Genomic DNA, 23,579 nt, shown 5'->3' with positions numbered 1-23,579 from the left:
CTTGTGTCTGTTTGTTGTAAAGAAATACTGAACAATTGCGCAGTAGTAATAAGCAGCACCAAATGTCATGCATTTGCTTTCCTCCTGCTCCAACTGATCCAAAACGCAAAATTTTGTGCTCCAGAACTGCTACAAAATGCAAATGTGGCTGCTCCTAAATTGCTACAAAACAGCCTTTTTCCTGCTCCAAAAATTGCTCCAAATCTGAGATTGGCTGGACCACCACTGACATTATCTAAAGACAGGTAAATAAACTGAACAGCAAGTAAAGTTGAGTTACTTTCTCCTAGCTGCTCTAAGAGAAACAAACGTTATATTTCAGTGTGTTCGAGCTACCGCTTTTGTGAGCAAAAGCTGCCTGAAGTTTGGTATATACCAGTCAAGAAAGATGAAATAATTTTCACATTTGGTGGTGTGCAAGTTATCTTCAAATGACTAGAATGACTAAATATCTCTTTAATATATTAAACCAATTAGGCATAACATGTTAATGTCATTTCCTGTGTATATCAGTGGGGGGCAGAATTGAGCACAACAGCATGTTATGGCTTTTTCTTGTTCAAGGAAGCATTGCATTTCAATTGTCTGCTGCTTGTGCTGTTACTCGGCAACCTTATCAAACCTGCTCTGAGTGCTGCGTTTTAGTGCTCATTACTCAGCAACTTTATAAAATTCGCTCTGAGTGCTGCGTTTTAATGCACATTTAACTGATTGTTGCCTCTCCAATGTTTGATTATGAAAGAATTCACTATAACTGTATATCTCGAAGTTCTTTCTTGCGCAGTTCTCTTGCCGCTGCATTCCGCCATGGAGGAAGCTACCTATTGGTGCTGTTGCTGCACACATCTCATGGCTAGGACTCTACCTCTTCCTGCTGGTAATGCAGACAAGTAACCACTAGGGGTCTGGCTGATATTGCGGACAAGGGACAGAATGGCACACCAAATAACAAACCAACCAGGTCAGTTCAGTATCCTTGTGATAATGTATATTCATTGAAATCACCTCAAAGCTTGATATCTACATCGTTGTAGACTTTTAGCATATATTTAGCAGAACTTTTATTCCCTAGTGTTAGCTGCCTTGAATGTCAGTCTTGAGACAGTGTAAGTACTGTTTCACTGTGAGAGATTTTTTAGCTATTTAGAGAGGTAAATAATCACATCCTTAGAAATATGAGCCTAAATGTGCATATTGTAGTGCTCTCAAGTGTTGAAAAAAAACATGTAGCTTTGATGCTTGTCAAAGGTAAAAGTTCACATCTTGTTACATGGAGCAAATCACATGTCTGCAGTTCTAAGTTGCTGCACTTCAAACATAGATGTGAAGCACAGGGTGCTTCACATCTTTCATTTTGTCACGAGTTTATTTGGCTGTCTCGACTGTTCTGGATTGACTGGCGTGTCAGGAAGCTAAAAAGGAATCAGCCTTGATTTCTTACTGTTTAAGCAACAGTGCTTCACAGTGTGTGCATGCACTGAGTTATTTCCAGAGGTTTGTTATGTGGCTCATGGAACCTTCATGTTACAGAATAAATTATTTAACTTCTCTGTTGTACAGGAAAGTGAGCAGTGATAGTATATACACCAAGTATTTCAGAGAGAACGAAGTTATTTTCAAAAATATGCTTTTTGGGTTAAAAATATGGCTTTTGCAGCATAGTATTACCAGTGTTGGTGGTCACCGGAAAGCCAGTGAATTGTATTTGATAAGCTGGTTAACTAATTTCTGATAAACTTTTAACTATCACAGTTAATTGGTTCCAAATATAAGTTGTAGCCTGTCGTCAGTATTAGTGATATCAGTGTTTAGAATTTACAAAACGCGATTACCCTCTCCACTGTGGCTCATCAAAGTTTGACTGCATCGTGCAAAAATACATGCGCTTTTGAAAGCATGTAGGCAAAGCAACTGCTCCAGTGCATTATACTAGTCAAAAAAGCCAAATTTTGTCGAGCCACAGCTCAAAGAGTACAGTCGAACCTGACTATCTCGAACTCGTTTATATCGAATTACCCCGTATATCGAACAATTTCTGAACACCTTAATGTTACAATGAGAGTATATAGGAAAAATTAGTTATATCGAACAAATATAGCAGCTGCACGCGATATATCGAACTTCAACACCGCAAAATTTCCCCAGAAGTTGGCATTCCCGCGCGGCCACCGGGCCAGCTGCCGACACCCCCATCCCAAAGTAGTTTAGCCCAACTGCGTGTGTGTGGCGCGGCTCTCCCTCCCTCAGACAGCTACCCCCTAGAAAAAGTGGTTCGACCCATCTCTCTGTCACAGCCACGTGGCACGTGCGCCTGCACACAGTTCAGTTGCAAGTCACGTCCTCGGAACGTAGTGCTCGTCCGCTCTGTTTAACGAGATGGCTGCCGTGAAACGGCAAAACTTGACAGTATCCGCAAAGATAGAGATTATCAAAAGAGTTGAACGTGAAGAAAAGAACTTGGGATGTCCCTGCAGCATACAGCATCCTAAGAAGCACGATGAGTATGGTCTTGAAAAATAAGGCCGACATTAGGGCTAAGGCAGCAGTGTACAAGTAGTTCCTTGATGTCAGGGCACGGAACATCCCTGTTTCTGGCCCCATAATTGAGCAGAATGCAAAGGATCTCGCTTTCATGCTGAATAGACCCGACTTCAAAGGCTGTTCAGGTTGGCTGCAGTGCTTCAAAGACCGCCACAGCATTGTCGGCCGGGCTGTCACCGGTGAAAGCCGCGCAGTGGACGTCAGCAGCGTGCAGAAATGGATTGACGGAAATTGGAGCGACATCACGGCAAGATATCATCCCCGCGATATATTTAATGCCGATGAGACAGCCTTGTTCTGGCAAATGCTGCCTAACAAAACGCTGGCGTGTCGTGATGATAAGTCCGACGGCAGGAAAGTTAACAAAGCCCGAATATCGGTGTTGCTCGCCACCAACGTCGATGGATCGAGCAAGCTTCGACCACTTGTGATCGTCAAAAGCAAATTGCCGCGGTGCCTGAAGAATGCACTCTCTCTTCCGGTGACCTACGTGTCCAACGGAAAAACTTGGATGACAAGCGAAGTTTTTGGCAAGTGGCTGAAGTCCTGGGACGACGACCTGGTAAGCAAAGGCAGAAAGGTCTGCTTACTCGTTGATAATTGTTCTGCTCACCATTGCAAGGTCAGCGTCAGCAACATAGAGCTTCGCTTCCTGCCACGGAACACAACGTCGGTGCTGCAGCCTTTGGATCAAGGTGTCATTTGTGCACTGAAGGCAGGCTACAGAAAGCACCTTGTGCAACGATTATTGCTAAATCTCCGCACGGGCCGGGAGTTGAAAATTGACCTCCTGGGCACAATAACGATGTTGAATGCATCGTAGAACGACGTCAAAAAAGAAACAATTCGAAATTGTTTCCATCACTGTGGACTGCTTCCGGCGAGGCAGGTGCCAGCTCAACTGAAAGTTGCGATGAACCCCTCGACATCGATGAACCACTCGAGGAACTTGATGATTTGTTAACACAGCTGTAAGAGTTCCCAGGTGCCGTTTCTGATGGGACTGCAGCTCCGTTGACGACGATGTTGCGACTACCGGAGAGCTCGCTGACGAAGATACTGTTGTCGATCTGGCTAGGGATCTTGCCGGCAACGGTAACTGCGAGGACCCAACGAGTTCCAACCCGCCCACGTGATCTGAGGCACTTCATGCGCTGAGCGTTGTTCGCCGCCACTACGCGTCCATAGAAGGCTGTGGACTTGGCTGTTCCCGGTCACTCGACAACATTAAAAAGTGCATGCTAAACAATTCTTTGAAAGCGAAAAAGCAGAAGACTATCGGCTACTATTTCTCGCGCTAATATGCACGCCGTACATGTCTTTAGGTATTAAAGAACAGTTCTTGATGAGGTGCATTTTGTACATTGTCAATTTCTTTAAACATTCTATATCAAATTACACGATATATCGAACTAATTCCGGTTTTTTGTGAGTTCGATATATGCGGGTTTGACTGTAATCGCGTTTTCAAAATTCCTTAAACTGATGTGGCTATTACTAATGACCGGCTGCAAATTTCTTAATTGCAACTAGACGCCTAACTTTAATAGTTAAAAAGTTTGTAATTGGATGATTCCACGAGAGAGCAAACAGTCTAAATATTTCAAATTTTAAATTTTTTACTATTTTATATATTATGCACACATTGTTCAGTAGCTCAACAGTGAATTTCGTTTTGTGAAAATGCTACTATTTCAGGAGAAAAAGTATAAACTAAAATAAACGACGTCGTGGCGATGGCAGCATTTTCAAGCACAGCTCAATTTCGCAAAGTTGCAATGACGTAAACATCTAGATAAGAAAGCCATGATGTATTTTTCGAGCTAAACGTACAGGTGAGAAGGAATATGTTGGGCTTATTTCCACCATTTTGAGGAAGTTGTCGCTTACTAGAAAAAATTTTGAAAACTACAAGTCTCAAGCGAGGCTATTTTCAAGAATTATTTCTCCGCAGGTATAAAGCACATCTTCAAATTTGCGGATTGGATAAGCATCGAGGTGCTAATAAAGTGTACAAACTTTCATTTTTATATAATACAGGGAAGTGCAAGAAGTATTGCCCTAAATCTGTCATTTATGAATATAGTAGTGTTTTTACAAATCAAAGGAAAAAAACCCATCTTCAGTTTTTTTGAAAACTCCTGAAACAAGTCTCTAGAAGGAGGTGAAAAAGAATACGAACGAGCGTATTGCATTATTTTGTTTCTAACAATGATTTCCAAGCTCAAACTTGTAGCTTTTTGAGCGTCCGCAGGAGTTCCTAATTGAGGGTGCGGAAGCAGCAAACACGCCCCCCGCTGCTCGAAATTTCTCCAAGATCCCAAGACTGAAACATTTTCTATCAAGAGAGAGCATACTTAATTTCTTTTTGTGGACAAACACCGATCTGGGGTGTAACCAGGGTTCGGTAGCACCACTATCGTCGAGTGCAGGTAACAACTTGGAGTTAGACGCTCCTGCCGATGCTCAGAAAGCTACAAGTTTTAGCTTGGATGTCATTGTTAGAAACAACATAATGCAGCATGTTCTTTGGTATTCTTTTTTGCCTCCGAGAGACTGATTTCAGCAGTGTAAAGAAAAATTGGTGATGTTCTTGAAAGCACTATTTTATTCAAAAGTGCCAGATTTAGGGCAATACTTCTTGCTCTTCTCTGTATTATATAAAAATGAAAGTTAGTACACTTTTTTAGCACTTGATGCTTATTCATTGTGCAAATTTGAAGATCTGCTTTATATTTGCAGAGAAAGAAAACCTTGAAAATTGCCTCATTTGAGACTTTTCTTTTCAAAATTTTGTCTAGTAAGCGACGTCTTCACAATGGTGGAAATAAGTCTTACATACTCTTCCTTAGCACGCAAAATATATCCATCATGGCTTTTATATTTTTATTCCTACATCAAGCAAATTCGTGAAATTGAGTTTTATGTAAAAATGCTGCTTCTGCCATAACGCCATTTACAGTTTCTTTCTCCTGAAATATTTGCATTTTCATGAAACTAAATTCACTCTTGGTCTGCTGAATGTGTGCACAATGCATAACATAATCAAGAATATTTAAAAATTGAAATATTTAAGCAGTTTGATCTCTCGTAAAATCACTTTATTAAAAATTTGTTAACCAGCTAACTACTCAAGACAATTCGCCAGTTTTCTGGTTCCCGCCAACACTGGTAATACTGTGTTGAAAAGCCATATCTTTACCTCAAAAAACCAATTTTTTTGAGAATTGCTTAATCTTCCCTGAAACACCTCGTATATAAGAAAATAACAGGATTTAATCCATGACATCTCAACTAGAGGACCAGCCTTTTTCAAGTGTACTACAGCATTCGAAGCACACAGCGTTTGTTTCAAATGCTGTAGTAGTCTCAAAAAAGGCTGCTTCTACAAAAATGTCGTGAATTAAATCCTGTTATGTTTTCAATTTCTGCTGATATTTTCTTGCATTGATCAATCAGTTGCCAAGAAATCACCTCTGATATATATATTGTCACGCGATCTTCTCACGATCTCTTTCATCGACCTCAATTTGCCAGTAGCCGTTCTTGAGGTCCATCGATGAGAAATATTTGGCGTAGCAGAGGCGGTCCACTGTGTCGTCGATGCGGGGAGGGGTAGATGCCCTTATTTGTGATGTTGTTCAAGCGGCTGTAATCAACGCAGAATCGAAGTGCGCCGTCTTTCTTTCTCACTAGAACAACCGGTGCCGCCCATGGGCTGTTTGAAGGCTAGATAACATCATTGCGAAGCATTTGTACGACTTGGTGCCGGATGGCTTGTCGTTTTCGCGGTGACGCACGGTAGGTGCTTTGACGGAGAGGTCTGACGTGTTGTTCCTTTATAATGCGATGCTTGGCAATTGGCGTTTGTCGGACTTTTGGCGATGTCGAAAAACACTCACTGTAGCTTTGAAGCAGATTGCGGATCTGGTCTTGTCTGTTCTGGGGCAGGGCTGGGTTGATGTCGAAAGTGGGCGAGTTCTCTTGGTCAGGCGAGTCTTCTGTGGAGGGGTCGGAAAGGGCGAAAGAGTCTCGTACGTCGGATATTTCATCAAAGAAAGCAATCGTCGTTCCTCTGTTAATGTGCCGGTATTCTTCGCTGAAGTTAGCAGTACTTTGGCCTGACCATTGCGGAAATGTGCGATGCTGATTGCTCGGTCTAGAAGCAACTGCATGTTCCCCTCGATGATGGCTTCAGCTTTAATGGCTTTCGTGGCGCCTACGGTCACGATAACGCTTGAACAGAGTGGGACGCTCACTTCCTCCTCCAGGACACTCAGGGCAACGTGATCTTCCCAAGTTTTCATTGAAGTGATGGCTTCGTCCGTCGAAAGCGTGATCAGCTTGGATCGCAGGCCGATGATTGCCTGATGCTCATTAATGAAATCCATACCCAAGATCACTTCGCGGGAGCGTTGCGGTAGCACAACAAAGGTCGCAGGATAGGTATGTCCTTTGACAGTCACTCACGCTCTGCATTGTCCTGATGGCGTAATGAGGTGGCTTCCTGTGGTGCGAATTTGTGCGCCGTCCCAAGCCGTTGTAACTTTTCTCAGCTGCGCAGCGAATGTTCCATTCATCACTGAGTACTTGGCTCCTGTGTCGACTAGAGCGGTAACTTTCGGGCCATCGATAGTCACTTCTAAGTTGGTGGTCCTGGCTCTCATTGCATGTCGCTCTCGGCGTCGGGTCACGGCTTCGTCGCATATGCGAGCCGCGGGTGGGGCGTCTGGTCGAAGCTTTTCTGGGTGGTGGCGTCGTTATGAAGCCAGTTTGCGTCGTGGTCGGGGTTGTCACTTTGTGCAGCGTCGGTGCACCGAGTGTAGGTTGTGCAGGTTCTGCATGCGGCGTCGCGGGTGCAGCGTCTTCATGGGGCATGGTCGGTGGAGGATCTTTGGTGTTTCGCTCGTGAGCAACCTCGCCTCCAGAGGTTGCTGTCCTTAGTTTCCCCTACGGGGGCTGGGAGCCCTTCCTCGTACTGTGGCTGCGTAGCTGCGGCGCGGCGTCGCAAAGCGCGAGGTTGACAGCGACGGTGAGCGCGAAAAGCGGTTCAGCGTGTACTCCTCTTGATGCCGGTACTCGTCGATATCCTGCGGATGTTGGCTGAAGCGTGGTCGTGGGTTGTTAACGGCAAATCCTCGAAGACCGATAAGTCGGTACGGGCAGTGACAAAGAATATGGCCGGCCTCATCACAATGGAAGCATAACGGCCGTTTCTCAGAAGTCCACCAGGCGTCGCATTTCCTGGGGCTTGAGTGTCGATCGTAGGCTGGGCAGGCGGGGGCAGGGAGGTGGCGTTTGGGAACAAGTTGTTCATGTCGGACAGGATGCAGGGCCTGTCGTTGGGGCTGAGGAGTCCTTACTGCAGCGGCTTAGGTCATGGCCTGGGGATCTGTGGCCGTCGGGGTGCCAAGTGCCTGTTGCACTTCTTCCCGTACCACATCCATCAGAGTCGCTGCTTGTGGCTGTGGGGAGGATAGCAGTAAAAGTAGCAGCGTCTTTTCGCTGTCCGGTACGGTCCGGCAGGGTCTCGAACTCAAGGCTCCTCTCCCTGGAGACGTCGGGTGGCTCGCTGAGCTGCTGGCTCATCCTCGGGTGTGAAGACGAAGCGCTGAGGGCTGGCGTCACAACTTGAAGGGGGCGTCCAGAACATGGAAGGTTACCCCGCACCTCCACCAGATGTCACGTAGTGGTGTCGGTAGTTGAAGCAGCGATGAAGACGGATAAAAGTTCTTCTAAAAGAAAACTTTTTATTGGGTTGACTTGCGCCCAAATTGGACTGAATCACTCTGCAGCGGCGAAGCGACAAGCGTGCTCGGCGGTCGTCGAACAGATTGCCCGCCGCTGTCGGCCGTGCTCAATATAAAGCTGATAGTGAACTTTCGAGATAAAGCGTGCAAAGTTACTAGAACACTCCGGAACAACGTAGAATCAGTTCTGCCTGGCTGTGATCCATCGAGATAAATCTAGTCGCGTCTTGCATTGCAAACAAAGCGATAAAGTGGTGTGGCGGAAGATTTGAAGAATGAACAAACACTGCAAATATTCACAGCAATATATATATATATATATATGTTGAGATTTCATATTAATAAGAAAAAGCCATTTCTATCTCTAATGCCTACAGACAATAGCATTTATTCTTGGTGGATCAGGCCTTTGCATAAAGGATATAAAATCGTTAGACAGTTTCTGTTTGTCAATCATAGTTAGCAAGAGGGAACTGAAGGGGCTAGGGCTTCTGTGCGGAAGGGAGCATTCTGTTCCCCTATTGTTCTCCGTAATATATTTTGATGTATGATGCATATCTTGCAGTGCTCATGTATATTAGTGCTTGAGGGCAATAAATGAATGTAATAATTTGTATTTTGCTTCTGTTATTCTTTAAACAGTCTAGGATAGAGAGTGTTGTACGTGAAAGAATATGTGCTCCACGTATGCGTTCTATATTTCCGGTCACAAGGAAGAAAGATAATCCGGTAAAACTTAACTTGTTTAATTGGCCGAATGGTAAAAGAAAACTTTACAGCAGAGGTTGGAAACACGGCCTTTCCGTTCAGCGTCCCGCACAACCACTGTCCCGATGCCGGGCCGAGTCCTCCCTTTCCTCCTTTGCCGTGCCGTTCCTGAAAAGCGGCGACAGGCAAACGAGCCGGCCGATGACCCCGCAGACCGCCGCCCGGTTCATCCGGGCGCCCGCCGCCTGGTCCGCCCGCGCGCACACACATACACGTGCACACACACACACACACACACACACACACACACACACACACACACACACACACACACACACACACACAGCACTCCCGCCGTCCTGGGTTCGTTGGCCGATAACATCGCGCACCGCACGGCGCCGTCTCAACTCTTTGTCTCCGACACACTCCCCCCCAAATGATGGAAGTCATTTGTTAGCCGGAGAGTTCCAAAGGGTATATAAGTTGAATCGGCCGCCGAAGTCTTGCCCCCACCTGGCATTCGGACCTCAAAAGCTCTTGCCTTGTTGTCTCTTCCAGTGAAAGCCCTTTCAATCATTCCAAGCTTCCACATTTGGCGCGGCTGCAGAGCTTCTTTTAAGAGGACCACATCGCCAATGTCAACTTGTCTTCCACGTTGATCGCCTTTGGAATGTGTCAGCTGCAACTCCTTTAAGTATTCAGAGCACCAGCGCTTCCAGAACCCCTCCAACGCTTTATCACGAGTCGAGATCATATGTCGCAGGTGGTCACAGGTCAGAGCGGCGATTTCCTTTCGTTGTAGCGCGGGTAGAGAGGTCAGTCGTTTTCCGGTAAGAAACATAGCAGGACAAAGGGGCTCCGGTTCATTTGACTCTGTGTAAACGTGTGTAAGTGGGCGGGAATTCAGTACAGCTTCCACTTCGGTCAGCGTAGTTGTCATTTCCTCAAGTGTAAGGTAGCCTCTTCCGAGAGTCTTCTTCAACGCTTGCTTCGTCAGTCCGACAAGACGCTCGTAGAAGCCACCCCACCAGGGTCCGCGTTCTACAATGAATTTCCACTGAACCCGAGCACTTACAATGTACTCTTGCACCTGGCCACTTCGCATCGCATCCCAGAGACGTCCCAAATCCTTGTTCACTTTCTTGAATGTGAGAGCGTTATCACGGTAGATGGTGCTCGGAAGTACTCGTCTGGCGGTGAATCTTCGAAATGCGAGAAGGAATGAGCTCGCTGACATATCGCTGACCAGTTCCAGATGGATAGCTCGAGTGAGTAACTGCGCAGATGAAAAGCGCTATATAGCACTTGGTTGGAGAGGTCCCCTTGAGAACGAGTGGCCCAGCAAAATCAACACCGGTCACCTGAAAGGGTTGGGCCTCGGTTATGCGGTCTTTAGGTAATGGAGCAGTCACTTGATTTGCTGGTTGAGCGTTAAACCGTTGGCATGTTACACATTCTTTTAGAGTCCTCTTCACCATCTGCCTCGCTCCGATCACCCAATACCTTTCCCTGAGCTGCGTTAAGGTGCAACGTATCCCTCCGTGCAGCACTTTGCGGTGACACTAAAGAGCAAGCAGCTTCGATAGGTGGCTCTGGTTAGGTATCACGACGGGATGCTTAGCGTCATAGTCCAGGTGACTACGTTGTAGCCGTCCATCAATTCTCAGGATTTCCTTGTCGTCCACCATAAGAGAGGCATTTCTGAGTGGAGAGTCAACGGGGAAAGCTTGCTGGTTATGAACGCTTTTTAGCTCTCTGTGAAAGCCTTCCCTGTGCTCGTTGCGGATCCAAAATATTTCAGGCTGATCGAGTTCTTCGGCGGTAAGAGCTCCGACTTCATCGTTGCGTCGTCTCATCCTTGAGACGAATCGAAGCACCCAAGCTGTGACTCTGATCAGTCTGATGAAGGAGCTGTAGCGCTGAATGTCCATTAATGAAGAGGATTGCACTTGGGATGACATGGCCGGCAGCGCCTCCGTTGGCTGTTTTAGCTCCAGTTCCGCATCAGAGAACGCGTTCTGCACTAGTCCCTGTGTCCACTCGCCATCAGGTTTGCAGAGCCACTGGGGCCCTGTCCACCACACGTCGCTGGCCGCAAGGCGAGAAACGGAAACGCCGCGCGTCAGGAGGTCCGCAGGATTCTCTTTTAGTGGGCAGTGCCTCCATTCATAGCCGCCGGTGACGCGCTGAATCTCGCATACACGGTTTCGCACAAACTGCTGCCAGCGTCCCGCATCTCCTCGTATCCAGTGGAGCGCTATCGCAGAGTCGGTCCACAAAATTACTCGACCAGGGTGCAGTTCGATCGTGCTTAGGATGTAGCTGCATAGTCGAGCAGCGAGCAAACATGCCATGAGTTCCAGCCTCGCTAGAGTGAGTTCTTTGAGGGGGGCCACTCTCGATTTGCTCATCACGACCGTTGAATTCATGCCGTCCTCCGAGGCGATGGTAAGGTATGCGACCGCCCCATAAGCCACGGGACTGGCGTCTGCAAAGATGTGTAGATCCGTCTTTGTTGACTGCCCGTTTACGTCCGCCCCATAGTACCGCGGCACCTGTACTTCAGAGAGGTGTTTTAATTCACCGTGCCATGTAAGCCACCATTCGGCTACATCACTTGGTAGGGGATCATCCCACTCCACGTTTCGTCGCCGCAGATTCTGAAACAAGATCTTGGCCCGCACGATAAAGGGTGACAGCCACCCCAACGGGTCGTAAATCCGTGCCGTAGTTTGTAGCATGGATCGTTTGGTGTCTCGTTTACCAGTGTCGTCTGTGACGCAAGACGCAAAGGTCAGGCGATCTGTAATGGGGTCCCATGCCAGTCGTATTACCCTGAGTACACCGGACACAAATCCCAGAGGCTTGGTTTCGTTACAGTCTTGCCCAAATAGCTGGCACAGCCTCTCGTTGTTCGACGACCACTTGTGCAGCTTCATCGAGGCGGCGTGGAAGATTGCATTGGCCTCGGTGTATAGCTTCACTGCCTCCTCTTCGTCATCTGCACCAGTTAGTAGGTAATCTACATAAAGGCCTTGCTGCAGCTGGCTCGTGGTGTGGGGAAAACCTTCCTCTCACGATTTCAGGTGGTGCTGAAGAGTAGCGGAGAGTAAGAATGGGCTCGCGGTGGTTCCAAACGGAACTCGCTTCATGCGCCACGTTTTAATGGGAGGCAACGGAGAACCGGGCTGAGGGGTCTCTCGGAACCAAAAAAATCGAAGGGCGTCTCTGTCTTGTTCTCGGATTCCAATTTGCAGAAAGGCCTGTTGGATGTCAGCGACAAGTGCAACTCGGTACTTGCGGAAATTAAGAAGGAGCCCCACGAGGTCCGCAGTTAGATTGGGTCCAGTCTCTAAGTTATCATTGAGACTCTTGGAATTCTTTCCGCGGGAGGAAGCATTAAATACGACCCTCAGTTTTCGGGAATCGCGAATGACCGCTTGATGAGGCATGTGATAAACGCAGTCGTTGCGGATGGTCTCGTCTTCTACCCGTTCTGCAATGTCGGAGACGCCATACTGCCTAATGGTCGTGTCATACTCTTGGAGCAGGTCAGGAGCCCTCCTGAGCCGGTTGGCCAGCTGACTGAGTCGCTTCAGCGCAATTTCCTTGTCCTCGAGTGAAATCTCGGATTTCCAGGGCAACGCAACTTCATAACGATTACCGTCTCACTTGATGTTGTCCTCAAAAAACTCCAAGGCCTCACATGGTTTTTCGTTGTCTTTGCTCTCATTCACCCCAATTGATTATAAGGTCCAAAATTTGGTCAGAATATCAGTTGTTTCTTTTTCAATCACTGAAGTTCGCAGTGTCACGGTGTGGAGGCAGTTTGTCTGCTCGATGTCGCTCTCAATAGGCCCTTGAACAGTCCACCCAATTGATGTTTCTACTGCCCTCAGTCGTTTTCCTAATTTGACACATCTGCCCGTCGTGAAGTCCCATAAATGATCAGACCCGATGAGCAGCTCAACCTTTTCTGCACCGCTGTCTGTTGAGAAGTCAGCTGCTTCGTACCCGAGGGATATCAACTTTTGCAGTACATTTCCCGGTGGCGAGGGTATTGGCTGGTCACAAATTACATCTGTTTCCAGCACTTCGAGCTCGCGCTCACATCCGCGCCTCGTCTTTAGCGTAACTCTGACTCTTCGGAACTCGCGTTCCTCTTGGTGGCCTCCGAACACACCGACAGTCAGCCTTTCATGCCCGAGAAGCGTGCATCCCATTTTCCGTGAGGTGTCAGAGGTGATGTAGGAGCGCTGACTTCCTGCGTCAAACAGGACTCGCACCTGCGCGTTGGAAGTTTCTCCACTACATAACGCAGTCGCGGTCTGTAACAAAACTGTTCTTTTGAGAGCGGAGCTGTCTCCCGTGGTCGTAGCTTCGAGGCTTATCTGTGCATTAGTCACTGTTCGGTTCACTTCGGGTGGCCTGTTACTTGAGTACGTCGGGTCGCACATCGTGCTGGCATGCTTCTTGCGGCATTTGTTGCACTGCAGGTTTACGCAGCATGCTCGTGACCGATGTCCAGTTCTCATGCACCTAAAGCAACGGCCGGACGACTGCAAAAGTCGTTTCTTCTCCTCTAGACCTTTTGAGGCGTCGCAGTTGTGCGTTTGGTGATCGTTAGAGTCACAGAAGAAACAGGTCAGCGGGCTCGAGCTCTGATGCAACATCGCTGCGGATCGGACATGCTTGTCATGCGTTTTACGAAGCTGCTTGTGACTCTCTTTAGTGCCTTCTTTAGGTTGTCGACAGAGGTCCATGCCTTGCAGTGCAGCCAAGTTCTCTCTGCTTTCGACCTCTACTCTCAAAAAGGAGAGCAACTTAGAAAATGAAGAGACGGTACCTTTTCCAGTCTCGTCCGTAGTGTGCGATGAGGCACCGGAGACGGAGCCTTGTTGCTCGCTGGCGAGACGGTCGGTGTCGGCAACGCACCTTCGGTTGAAGTCTAGCAGAATGTCCCGTGGCATTGCTCGTTGTGCAATTGGAAGTAGCATTGAACTGAAGGTGTCCAACTTCCGTCCGAGCGCTTCCAGTCCTCTGATGTGCGCCGCCAAGGTGTCGTAGAGACGGCGAAGACCACGGACATCATCTGAAGAACGCACCGGCTTCAAATCAATTAGACTCTTGAGGTGTTCTTGCACAAGAAGTTCTTCGTTTCGAAACCGCTTCCTCAAGACTTGGATAGCATCGTTGTAACATCGTGACGTCGATGGAAGGCCCGCTAGCGCAGCAGCCGCATTGCCTGTCACCGATGCTCGCAGGTAGTGAAACCTGTCTGTGTCAGTCAAGCCTTCGTTTTTATCCACTACCTGCTCAAACACTTCCCAAAAGGCTTGCCAGTCCGAGCGCCGCCCGGTGAATTTGATCAGTTCAATTTTCGGCAGCTTTACTCTCATCTTCACCGACGTGGTCGTTATGGGGGCTGGCGTGGTCGTTTGGATAGCAGTGCCACTGCCCGCCGAATTCACGGCAGCCTGCGTTGTTAACGAACCACTGTCGACTCGAAGTTGCAGTACAGCAAGGCACGCTGTAATACGGTCTTGATAATCGTACACTTGCTGATATTCGTTTTCAGCATCTTCTTCTGGTACTAATGGCTCAATTTCTTCGTTGACGTGCTCTAGCTGTTGCTGCAGCTTAATGAGTCGAGCATGGAACGATACAGCTTCTGTAATCGTGAGGGACGCTTGTCGCTCCTCAGTTTCGTTGGTAAGCTTCGTAATTTGCGAGCGTAATACTCTTCGTTTCTTTAAAAGGCGCTCCATTCTCTTCTACAGTTCGTTTAGCCAATTAGTTTACCGGATTGATGGCATGGATATTCGTCGTTGCCGAGACTTACGTGAAGTGGATGCGTTGATCATGAGCGTTGGAGCGATGTAGCGATGATCTCACAAATCCACAGCAGAAGTCCCGGGTTTCGGCACCAAACTTGTTGTACATGAAAGAATACGTGCTCCACGTACGCGTTCTATATTTCCGGTCACAAGGAAGAAAGATAATCCGGTAAAACTTAACTTGTTTAATTGGCCGAATGGTAAAAGAAAACTTTACAGCAGAGGTTGGAAACACGGCCTTTCCGTTCAGCGTCCCGCGCAACCACTGTCCCGATGCCGGGCCGAGTCCTCCCTTTCCTCCTTTCCCGCGCCGTTCCTGGAAAGCGGCGACAGGCAAACGAGCCGGCCGATGACCCCGCAGACCGCCGCCCGGTTCATCCGGGTGCCCGCCGCCTGGTCCGCCCGCGCGCACACACATACACGTGCGCACACACACACACACAGCACTCCCGCCGTCCTGGGTTCGTTGGCCGATAACATTGCACACCGCACGGCGCCGTCTCAACTCTTTGTCTCCGACAGAGAGTTCACAAAATGATTTTGAAGTGCGGAAACATTGTTGATCAAGATGTTATACAGTGTAGGTAACACATTTCCAGACGTTGATAAGTTGATGGGTGGCAATTATACTTTCTTCATATTTGAGCCTTTGGATAACGGTGGCCAATTGTTGGAAGACCGTTGATAGGGTGTTGGTAGTAGACATTGTTGGTAAGTGGTGGATAAGAAGTATGTGGAATGTGTTGATAAGGGGACGATAAGAAGTTTAAAGACTTTCTATGTACTTGAGTTTTTGGATAACGGCGGCCAATTGTCCGAAGGCCATTCATAGGGTGTTGGTAGGCATTGTCGGTAAGTGGTTGATATGAAGTATATAAGGAGATAAGGAGATTATATGAAGTATAGAATTTCTATGTACTTGAGTCTTCTGGATAACGGTGGTTGTTGGAAGATGGTTGATAGGTTGTTACTACAAAGTATAAAAACATTTAAAAGACTGTCTATTCAATGTCTATATGGTGTATTAACATTTGTCTGAAGACTTCCTAAAGAATGTTACTAAAAAGTTGTGTAAAGGTAGATTACTAGATTACGCGGCTGGGACAATACGTTTTTGAAAATTTTGGTTACATTTAGCAGGGACACATTTTTGTGTGTGTGTATGGTGTGTGTATATATATATATATATATATATATATATATATATATATATATATATATATATATATATATATATATACATACTTATGAACTGACACACTACTTAAAAACTTGGGTTTACTGACGTTTTGACTGGGGAGCAGCACAAGTAATCCCAAGGAAGTGGCACATCGCTTAACCGCTACATGACTGCCCCAGGAGTGGTAAAAGGACTCCCAGCAGTGTATCAATGTCAATAGACAATGACCAATTCCGCATTTACGGGCATTAACCCATTATTGCTATCCGAACAACTTTCATCCGTGTACAATAGATCCGAACACCTAAGGCAAAATAAAAACCGAAGTGCTATTGCACCTAATTCTCATTTGGCCTAACTACGCAAATCGACCATCACTTTTTTTTTACTAGATTGTCGGCACCTTGCACACACTGAGCACCTGCTGTATTGTCTTCACCAGGCACGATGAATCTCATTCGGTGCTGAAAGTCTCAATGGTTTTTATTTTGTTTAATGTCCTGCTTTGTTAGATTGCTATGTTAAACATATTTGCAGAAGCATGCTTCAACAGATTATGCAGTATAGAAATATTGCGAGTACTTTTTGATGTGGAATTTTGTAGGGTAGTGAATTGCTATATTCAGTGATAGTGAACAACATTTAAAGCATAATGCCCAGCAATAGATAGTCTCCAAGACCACAGATTTGCACGTTTAAGCATGTGTAGCTTGCGGGCTTTGTAGAGGTCGTCGCTCTGCCCGTCTGTGCTTACAAGTTTGTTCATTCCAGGTTGCGGTCCCGGCGGGCTGTTGCCCGCTCGGATCCCGCCCCCGAGCGACGTCTGCGAACCAGCGGTTCCTGCCCCGGCGCCAGGCCTGCTGCCTTGTTGTCTAGGGCTTGATGACCCTCCTGCCTCCTGCGACACGCCCCACGAAAGCAAATGTTTCTACTTTACCGTGCCGGAGCTTGTTCCGGCAGACGACCCCATCGAGGCGGTTGTCGGTGTCATTGGTCTGCAGTACCTGCAGCACCTCAGCGGAACAAAGTTCCTTTGTGCCATGAGCTCGATGGCTCAGGTGACGAAAATGGTAGCGGCGGGCAGCTTCCTCATCGCTGGAAAGCAAGCGCCGCTGACGCAAATCGCCGCGCCAGTGGTGTACGTGACAGTGCTCCGTCTACCGCCAACAGTCACGGACGACGCCCTGGCTGCTGCCCTGGGCGCCTACGGGAAGGTGGGAATGGTGTCGGAGCCCGTCTTCAAGAGCCGGGGCTACGTCCAGAACAGGTGCCGCACGAGATGCAGCGGGCGCCGCCGAACTTCCTCACCGTCATGGGACACCGTGCCATGCTCGAGTATCGTGGCATGAAGCAGGTGTGGTCACGGTGCGGAGGAGAGTCACCTGGGCGCCGCCTGCACTTCCATGCGATGCGGTCATTGCGGGGCGTACGGCCGCGAGACGGAGACCTTGCAGGCGACGTGCAAGCGCTGCGTGGGGATAGCACGCGTCCTCGGACTGCGTGCAGATTCGCTCGTACGCCTCCGCAGCCGCCACCATTTCCAGCAAGGTGGCAGGCGCAGCACCTACGAGCTACAGCGAGCCCGCTGCTCAGCGGGAAGAGGTTGCAGCGATCTCCGCTGAAGACCAGGTGGAGAAGGAGCCGTGACTCCTCGGCGCTACAGTCCAAGGGTGCCTCCGACACCGTGGAGTTGGCCTTGCCAGACATGGAGGCGTCGCAGTTCCAGTCGCCCCTGGCGGAGCCTCCAAGCCCGGTCGCTTTGCCTTGCGCCCCCCGTGCGCTGCGAGGATGGCCCGGGCTGGCGTGTGCACAAGGTCCTGGACCTAGACGAGCCGAAGTGCTGGCACACGTTGTCTGATGGGGGCGTTTCGTCATTGGCCGATTCGACCTCCGAAGAAGGTGAGGACGGCGAATGAGGAGAATGCCCTCATGGACGTCTTTTAAAACGCCTAGTCTTCGTCACGACGCCTCCGATTAGGACCTCGGGTCTTAAAGGCCCTCTTCCTCCTCCCCCACTCGGTGGTAGCCTGGGCGCCGCCATTCCGGCGCTCAAATGGCGCCATTATCTTATCGACGCGCTGGCTTTGTCGGCGCGGCTGACGAACGATAGAGGGTGTTTGCGCGGGGAAATGTGGTGGTGCGCGTGTGACTGTGTGTTTCTTCCGCAGTCGCGAGCATCGGCGGGACCTTTTCACCACGCAATCATTATTTTCACCACACTGTCCCCTTCGCCGGTGTTTTACCGCACCCACAGAGCTGTACCATGCTTTCGTCACAGTCACTGTTGCAGAGGGGTGACCAGGGCGAAGGCAGCCCTGAGTGGTCCGATGGTTGACCCCCTTCCACGGAGCAAGACTATACAGGACGTGAAACTCCCGTCTGCGCGAGCAAGTGCAGGCGACCAGATAAAATTACAATTGTGTGCACCGACGGGGTCGCATGCAGTGGCGGCACCATGCGGCGCGTCGTAGAAGCTGCAGGGGGCCAGGCGGCTCCGGCGCGTGCTCAAAGCAGACGACAAGCAGTCGAAACGGGTGTTTGCTTCAGCGGACACGCCGTGGCGTTGTATTTCAGTGGTTTCATTCCAGGCCGCCAGACACCACCAGCAGGATAGTGGCCCCGTGGGCTTGTGACCTTTTCTGGTCGCCGTAGACAGCGGAGTTTCCACTCCTTATAGTTTTCCTCCGTGCCCCCTTCCAACCAGTGCTTACATTACGGCTGCACTATTTCACATGTATACTTTAATGACAGAATTTGGTGCATCAGCGCTTACTTCATTGAAGATTTTCAGCACCTCCTGTTCCCTTGCAGAAGTACTGCCTGGCGATCCTGCAAACGTGAAGTTTCCATCACACGACTACGTTGCTGGCGGCCACATCTAAATTTTTGCCTCTACAGGCCTGGTCTTGCAATCTCCCCATTGTGCCCATATTGTGCTGAGCCGGAAACAATAGAGCACTTTCTTCTATATTGACGTCGCTACTCATCGCTCAGGAGGCGACTGTTAAAATTTCTATTACACAGTCTCAGTTTGTGTCTGTCTTCTGTGAATGTTCTGTCTCTTGGCGCTTCTATGCTTGGCCATACCAATGAGAATATTTGCTCTGCCGATCAAAATTATCTGCTAGAAACAAAACGTCTACAATCATAAGCTTTCGTACGGTTCATACCATCATAAGCTTTCGTATTTGGGTAATTCCTTTTCACAATTCCTTCATTTTTTCATTCTCCCTCCTTTTTTCTTGTAATTACGCCCTTGCCTAAATTTAAGCTTGTTAGACCCCCTAACCACCTGCAACCACCTCTGTCACAGAACCAGAGTTGGCCAATTTTTTAAGTCATCCTATTTTTGCTGCATGAAATCTACAATGCAAAGAGTCACCGCCTGGTTATGGCCACTCCCCCTTGTGGTATGTGCCAATTTGTGAGACAAGCAACAACATTAGCAGGCCAGCCTACTGCCACACTTAGTATCCTGCGAGATGCTCCCTCTTCCGACAGGCATGTGTGCTTTGCGTGATCACGTTCTCTTCTCTTTCAACTTATAGGGCGGAATGGGGTTCGCTTCCTTTCACGTGCAGGGTTTTCGCTCTCCCGATAAGCAACAGGAGGTGCTTCACCTTGCGCGATCGTTCCTCATTGATGTTTTGTTTCTGCAGGAGTGCAATGTCCGCACCTCTGCAGAGGTTATTTCTTTTTGTTTGCGTTTTCGTTGTGATGCATTCTTTTCATTGACGGACTCGTGGTGTTGCAACGTGGCCACTGGAACTAGCCCTGCCTGCTAAGACCAGCTGCCTCCCTCTGCTTGGGGAGGTGACCCCTTCTGCGAACTTGGGGCAGCCCTCGGTGGTCCCTGACCAATGACCTATTCATGGCAGTCCTCGAGGACCGCTAGTGGTTTTTACACCGCGTTTTGCAGTATTCGGCCGCTTTTCGTGGCTTCGGGCTTAGCCGCAGGCTGCTCGGTCTGGCCAGAGGGGAAGAGGAAGCAGAAGTTGGGCCGTGGCCCAGCAACCCAGGCTGCGGGGCAGCGGCTAAGTACCTGGCGGTGTTGCGCTAGCTTGCTAAATTTCTCCTTCTTTGTGTCTGTGCCTGCTTGCTCCTGTTCTGGGCTGATTGGGCGCGGGACGAGAGCTTAATGTCTACTTCTTCTCCCGGCCAGGGGTTTTACCCTTGGTCGGGATCTCTTCGTCAACACCAGCTCCCAATTGATCTCTTTTTTGCAGTGGAGTTCCGAGCATTCCGGTCGCTTTAGTGCTTTCCGATGGAGGCGCTATCTGACTGAACAACCCGGAGGCAGTGCAGGCGGCTCTTCAGTCCACATCAAAGCACTTCATGCGCATTACCGATGTCCGGCAGTTCGGCAGGGGTGGTATTTTGTGCAAGTCACCGGATAAAGACTGCATTGAAGACCTGCTAAAGTGTACGACCTTTTCCAACCACCCGGCGAGTGCATTCATTCCGCCTCATCTAGCATGTTCCAAGGGCTTGGTCCGAGGGGTCGACTCTCGATTGAGCCCTGTGGAAACGCTTGAGAACCTCTCGCCTGCAGGAGTGATTGCTGTCCATCGATGCAGCAGGATGGTTGACGGAGTAAAAATTCCTACGGAGTCCGTCATTGCCACATTTGAAGGAATATTCTGCCCGTCAGAGATTAAGACTGTACTCTTCGCGCCTTCACCCATCTTCGCTTCTCGCTGACACCTACCTCTTCCATTTGCTGACCTTGACATATGCCACGGTGCCACCGAACTCGTCATCTCGAATTCCTTGCCCTATCAGTGCACCTTGCTCTGTGGAGAATGTCTTGGACACATTGAACACCTTCGTTTGCTCATACCCTTCGACGATGGGGCTTTTTGCGGTGGTACCTTTGTCGCCGCCCTCACACTGGTTAGTGCTGTCTCCGACCCGCTCTCCCAGGAAATGTTTCACCGTTCAGTGGCCAGCGACCACGACCCAGCTCATCACGAGAAGCTCCTTGCCCGGCTTCACAAGTTCCACTCTTCCTTCGACCACAAGACAACCTCTTTGTGCCGCGCGACCACCGTCGTTCACAGCATTGATAGAGGCCCTCATGCCCCTCTCCCCCAGCGCCCCTACCATGTGTCGCCTCCAGAGCGCTGCGTCATCGCTGAACATATGGACGACATGCTCCACCGCGGTGTTATCCAGTCCTCTTTTACTCCATGGTCGTCGGCCGTCGTGCTCGTCAAAAAGAAGGATGGATCGATTCGGTTCTGTGTTCATTATCATCACCTAAACAAAATTATGCGCAAAGACGTCTGCCCGCTACCCCGTATTGATGACGCCCTCGACTGTTTGCAAGGAGCCGAGTTCTCCTCGCTGGATCTCCGTTCCGACTATTGGCTAGTCCCTATGGCTGAATCTGACCGCCCAAAAACAGCTTTTGTCACACCTGACGGCCTCTATGAATTCAACGTGATGCCGTTCGGCCTCTATAACGCTCCTGCAACATTGTAGCGCATGATGTACATCTTGCGTGGCCTCAAAGGGCACATTTACCTGTGCTATTTTAACGATGTTGTCGTTTTTTTCACCTGATTTTCCAACACATCTCAAGCGCTTGCACAATATACGGCACTGTCTCACCGATGCTGGTCTCCAACTCAAGCTCAAGAAATGTCGATTTGGTGCCCGCAAACTGACCATACTTGGCCATGTCGTCCCCAAAGATGGCATCCTGCCCGATCTGGAAAAGCTTCGTTCTGTCACAAACTTTCCCAAACCGACTTCTGTTAAGAAGTTCCGAAGCTTTTTGGGCCTGTGCTCATATTTTCGCCGCTTTGTGCACAACTTCGCCTCTATCATCGCACCACTTACGAAGCTCCTGAATGGGTCCGCTGATCTGTCTGCTTGGAACTCAGCCTGCAACGCTGCTTTCGCTACCCTTTGTCGTCTTCTGATTTCACCACCGATCCTGCGCTATTACGACTCCAGTGTGCCAACCGCATTGCACACTGATGCCAGTGGCGTAGGCCTCGGAGCCGTCCTTGCACAGCGTAAGGCTGGCTTTCCCGAATATGTTGTTGCTTACTCAAGTCATACGCTCATGAAAGCCGGATCTAATTACATCGTTACGGAAAAGGACTGCCTCGCCGTAGTGTGGGCACTCACAAAATTTTGTCCTTATCTTTATGCCCGCCTCATCGATGTTGTTACTCACCACCATGCCCTCTGCTGGTTGGCTACCCTCAAAGACCCTTCTGGACACCTCGGCCGCTGAGCCCTTCGTCTTCAGGAATACGATATTAACGTTGCATATCGGTCGGGCTGCAAACATTGTGACGCTGACGCCTTGTCGCGCTCACCTCTGCCATCTCCTACGCCCTCGCCTCGGCCTTAGCTGCGCTCACAGCCATGGACCTCTCCATGGAACAGCGTTGAGATCCATGGATTTTTTCACTCCTAGATGCCCTCAATGCACCGACTACGGATTCGTTACCTTGGGCCCTTATCGACAAGCTTCCCATTTCACGCTTCGCGACTTTCTCCTATGTCGCCGCAACTATCACCCGGATGCCCGCAAATGGCTCTTTTTTTATTCCTCACCATTCCGACCCACAAAGCGCTCATGCAGGATTGCTGAAAAAAACCTACGAACGTTTGCGCCAGCGATACTACTGGCATGGAATGTACGATTTTGTTCGCCGTTATATACGCTCCTGCATTGCCTGTCCCCCAGCCCGTTACAGCCATTGCCTTGCCCAGCTCGCCCCTTCGATCGCGTGGGCATCAATCTGTATGGTCCCCTGCCGTCCACGCCTGCCGGGAATCGACGGATTATTGTAGCCGTGGATCACTTCACTAGGTATGCGGAGACGGCAGCCCTGCCCTCGGCTAGTGCTCGTGACGTCGCATTCTTCTTCCATCATTTCATCCTGCATCATAGCGCGCGCCCCTCGGGAACTTCTCAGCGACCGCGTCCGTGTTTTTATCTGACGTCGTTCACGAGCTACTGGATGCATGCCACGCCGTCCATCGCAAAACTACTGCCTACCATCCCCAAGCGAATGGCCTCACCAAAAGCTTCAACCAGACTCTTGGAGACATGCTCGCCATGTAAATTTCCTCTGACGCCTCCAATTGGGATCAAGTACTTGCATTCATCACTTATGCCAGTACCGCCTTTCAAGCCACAACCGGTTTTTCTCCGTTCTTTCTTTTATATGGCTCTGGACCTTCTTGTATCCTGGATACCGTCCTTCCGCACCGCCCCGACAGCTCGGAATGCACTTTTCTCTCTGACGTCGCCCGTCATACCGACCAGTGCCGCCAGCTGGCTCGCTCGTTGACGAATACCACTCAAGGCCTCCGCACATATGCGAGTGACCGCGGCCAGTCCGCCCATGACTTTCCTACTGACTCGCTCGTCTGGTTGTGTGTGCCGGCTGCCTCCAAGTTAGCGGTTAAGTACCTCGGCCCTTACCGTGTCTTCGAGCGCGTCACCTATGAACTATAACGTCGAGCCAGTGACCTCCTCTTTGTATCACCGTTGTCAGGGCCGCGAAATTGTTCACATCAGCCAGCTAAAGCCGTACT

At 49.3% G+C, this 23,579-nt stretch overlaps 1 protein-coding gene across 2 annotated transcripts in view; it reads left to right on the top strand.

The window, feature by feature from the left end:
• LOC144101965 (uncharacterized) overlaps positions 1-23,579 on the top strand; it is a 112,677-nt gene that overhangs the window by 9,897 nt on the left and 79,201 nt on the right. Inside the window, exons 3-4 of one of the 2 annotated variants that reach the window (XM_077635208.1) lie at positions 814-961; positions 16,788-17,915. In XM_077635208.1, the coding sequence (XP_077491334.1) occupies positions 934-961; positions 16,788-17,365 (606 nt within the window). In that variant the 5' untranslated portion in view covers positions 814-933 and the 3' untranslated portion in view covers positions 17,366-17,915. Of the gene's footprint in view, positions 1-784; positions 962-16,787; positions 17,916-23,579 lie in introns of both variants that reach the window. The other variant, XM_077635207.1, reaches the window with a different exon arrangement.

The sequence above is a fragment of the Amblyomma americanum genome, chromosome 8, assembly GCF_052857255.1.
Source record: "Amblyomma americanum isolate KBUSLIRL-KWMA chromosome 8, ASM5285725v1, whole genome shotgun sequence".
NCBI lineage: Eukaryota > Metazoa > Arthropoda > Arachnida > Ixodida > Ixodidae > Amblyomma > Amblyomma americanum.
Note: the sequence above shows the minus strand (reverse complement) of the source record. Positions and strands in the feature narration are given on the sequence as shown.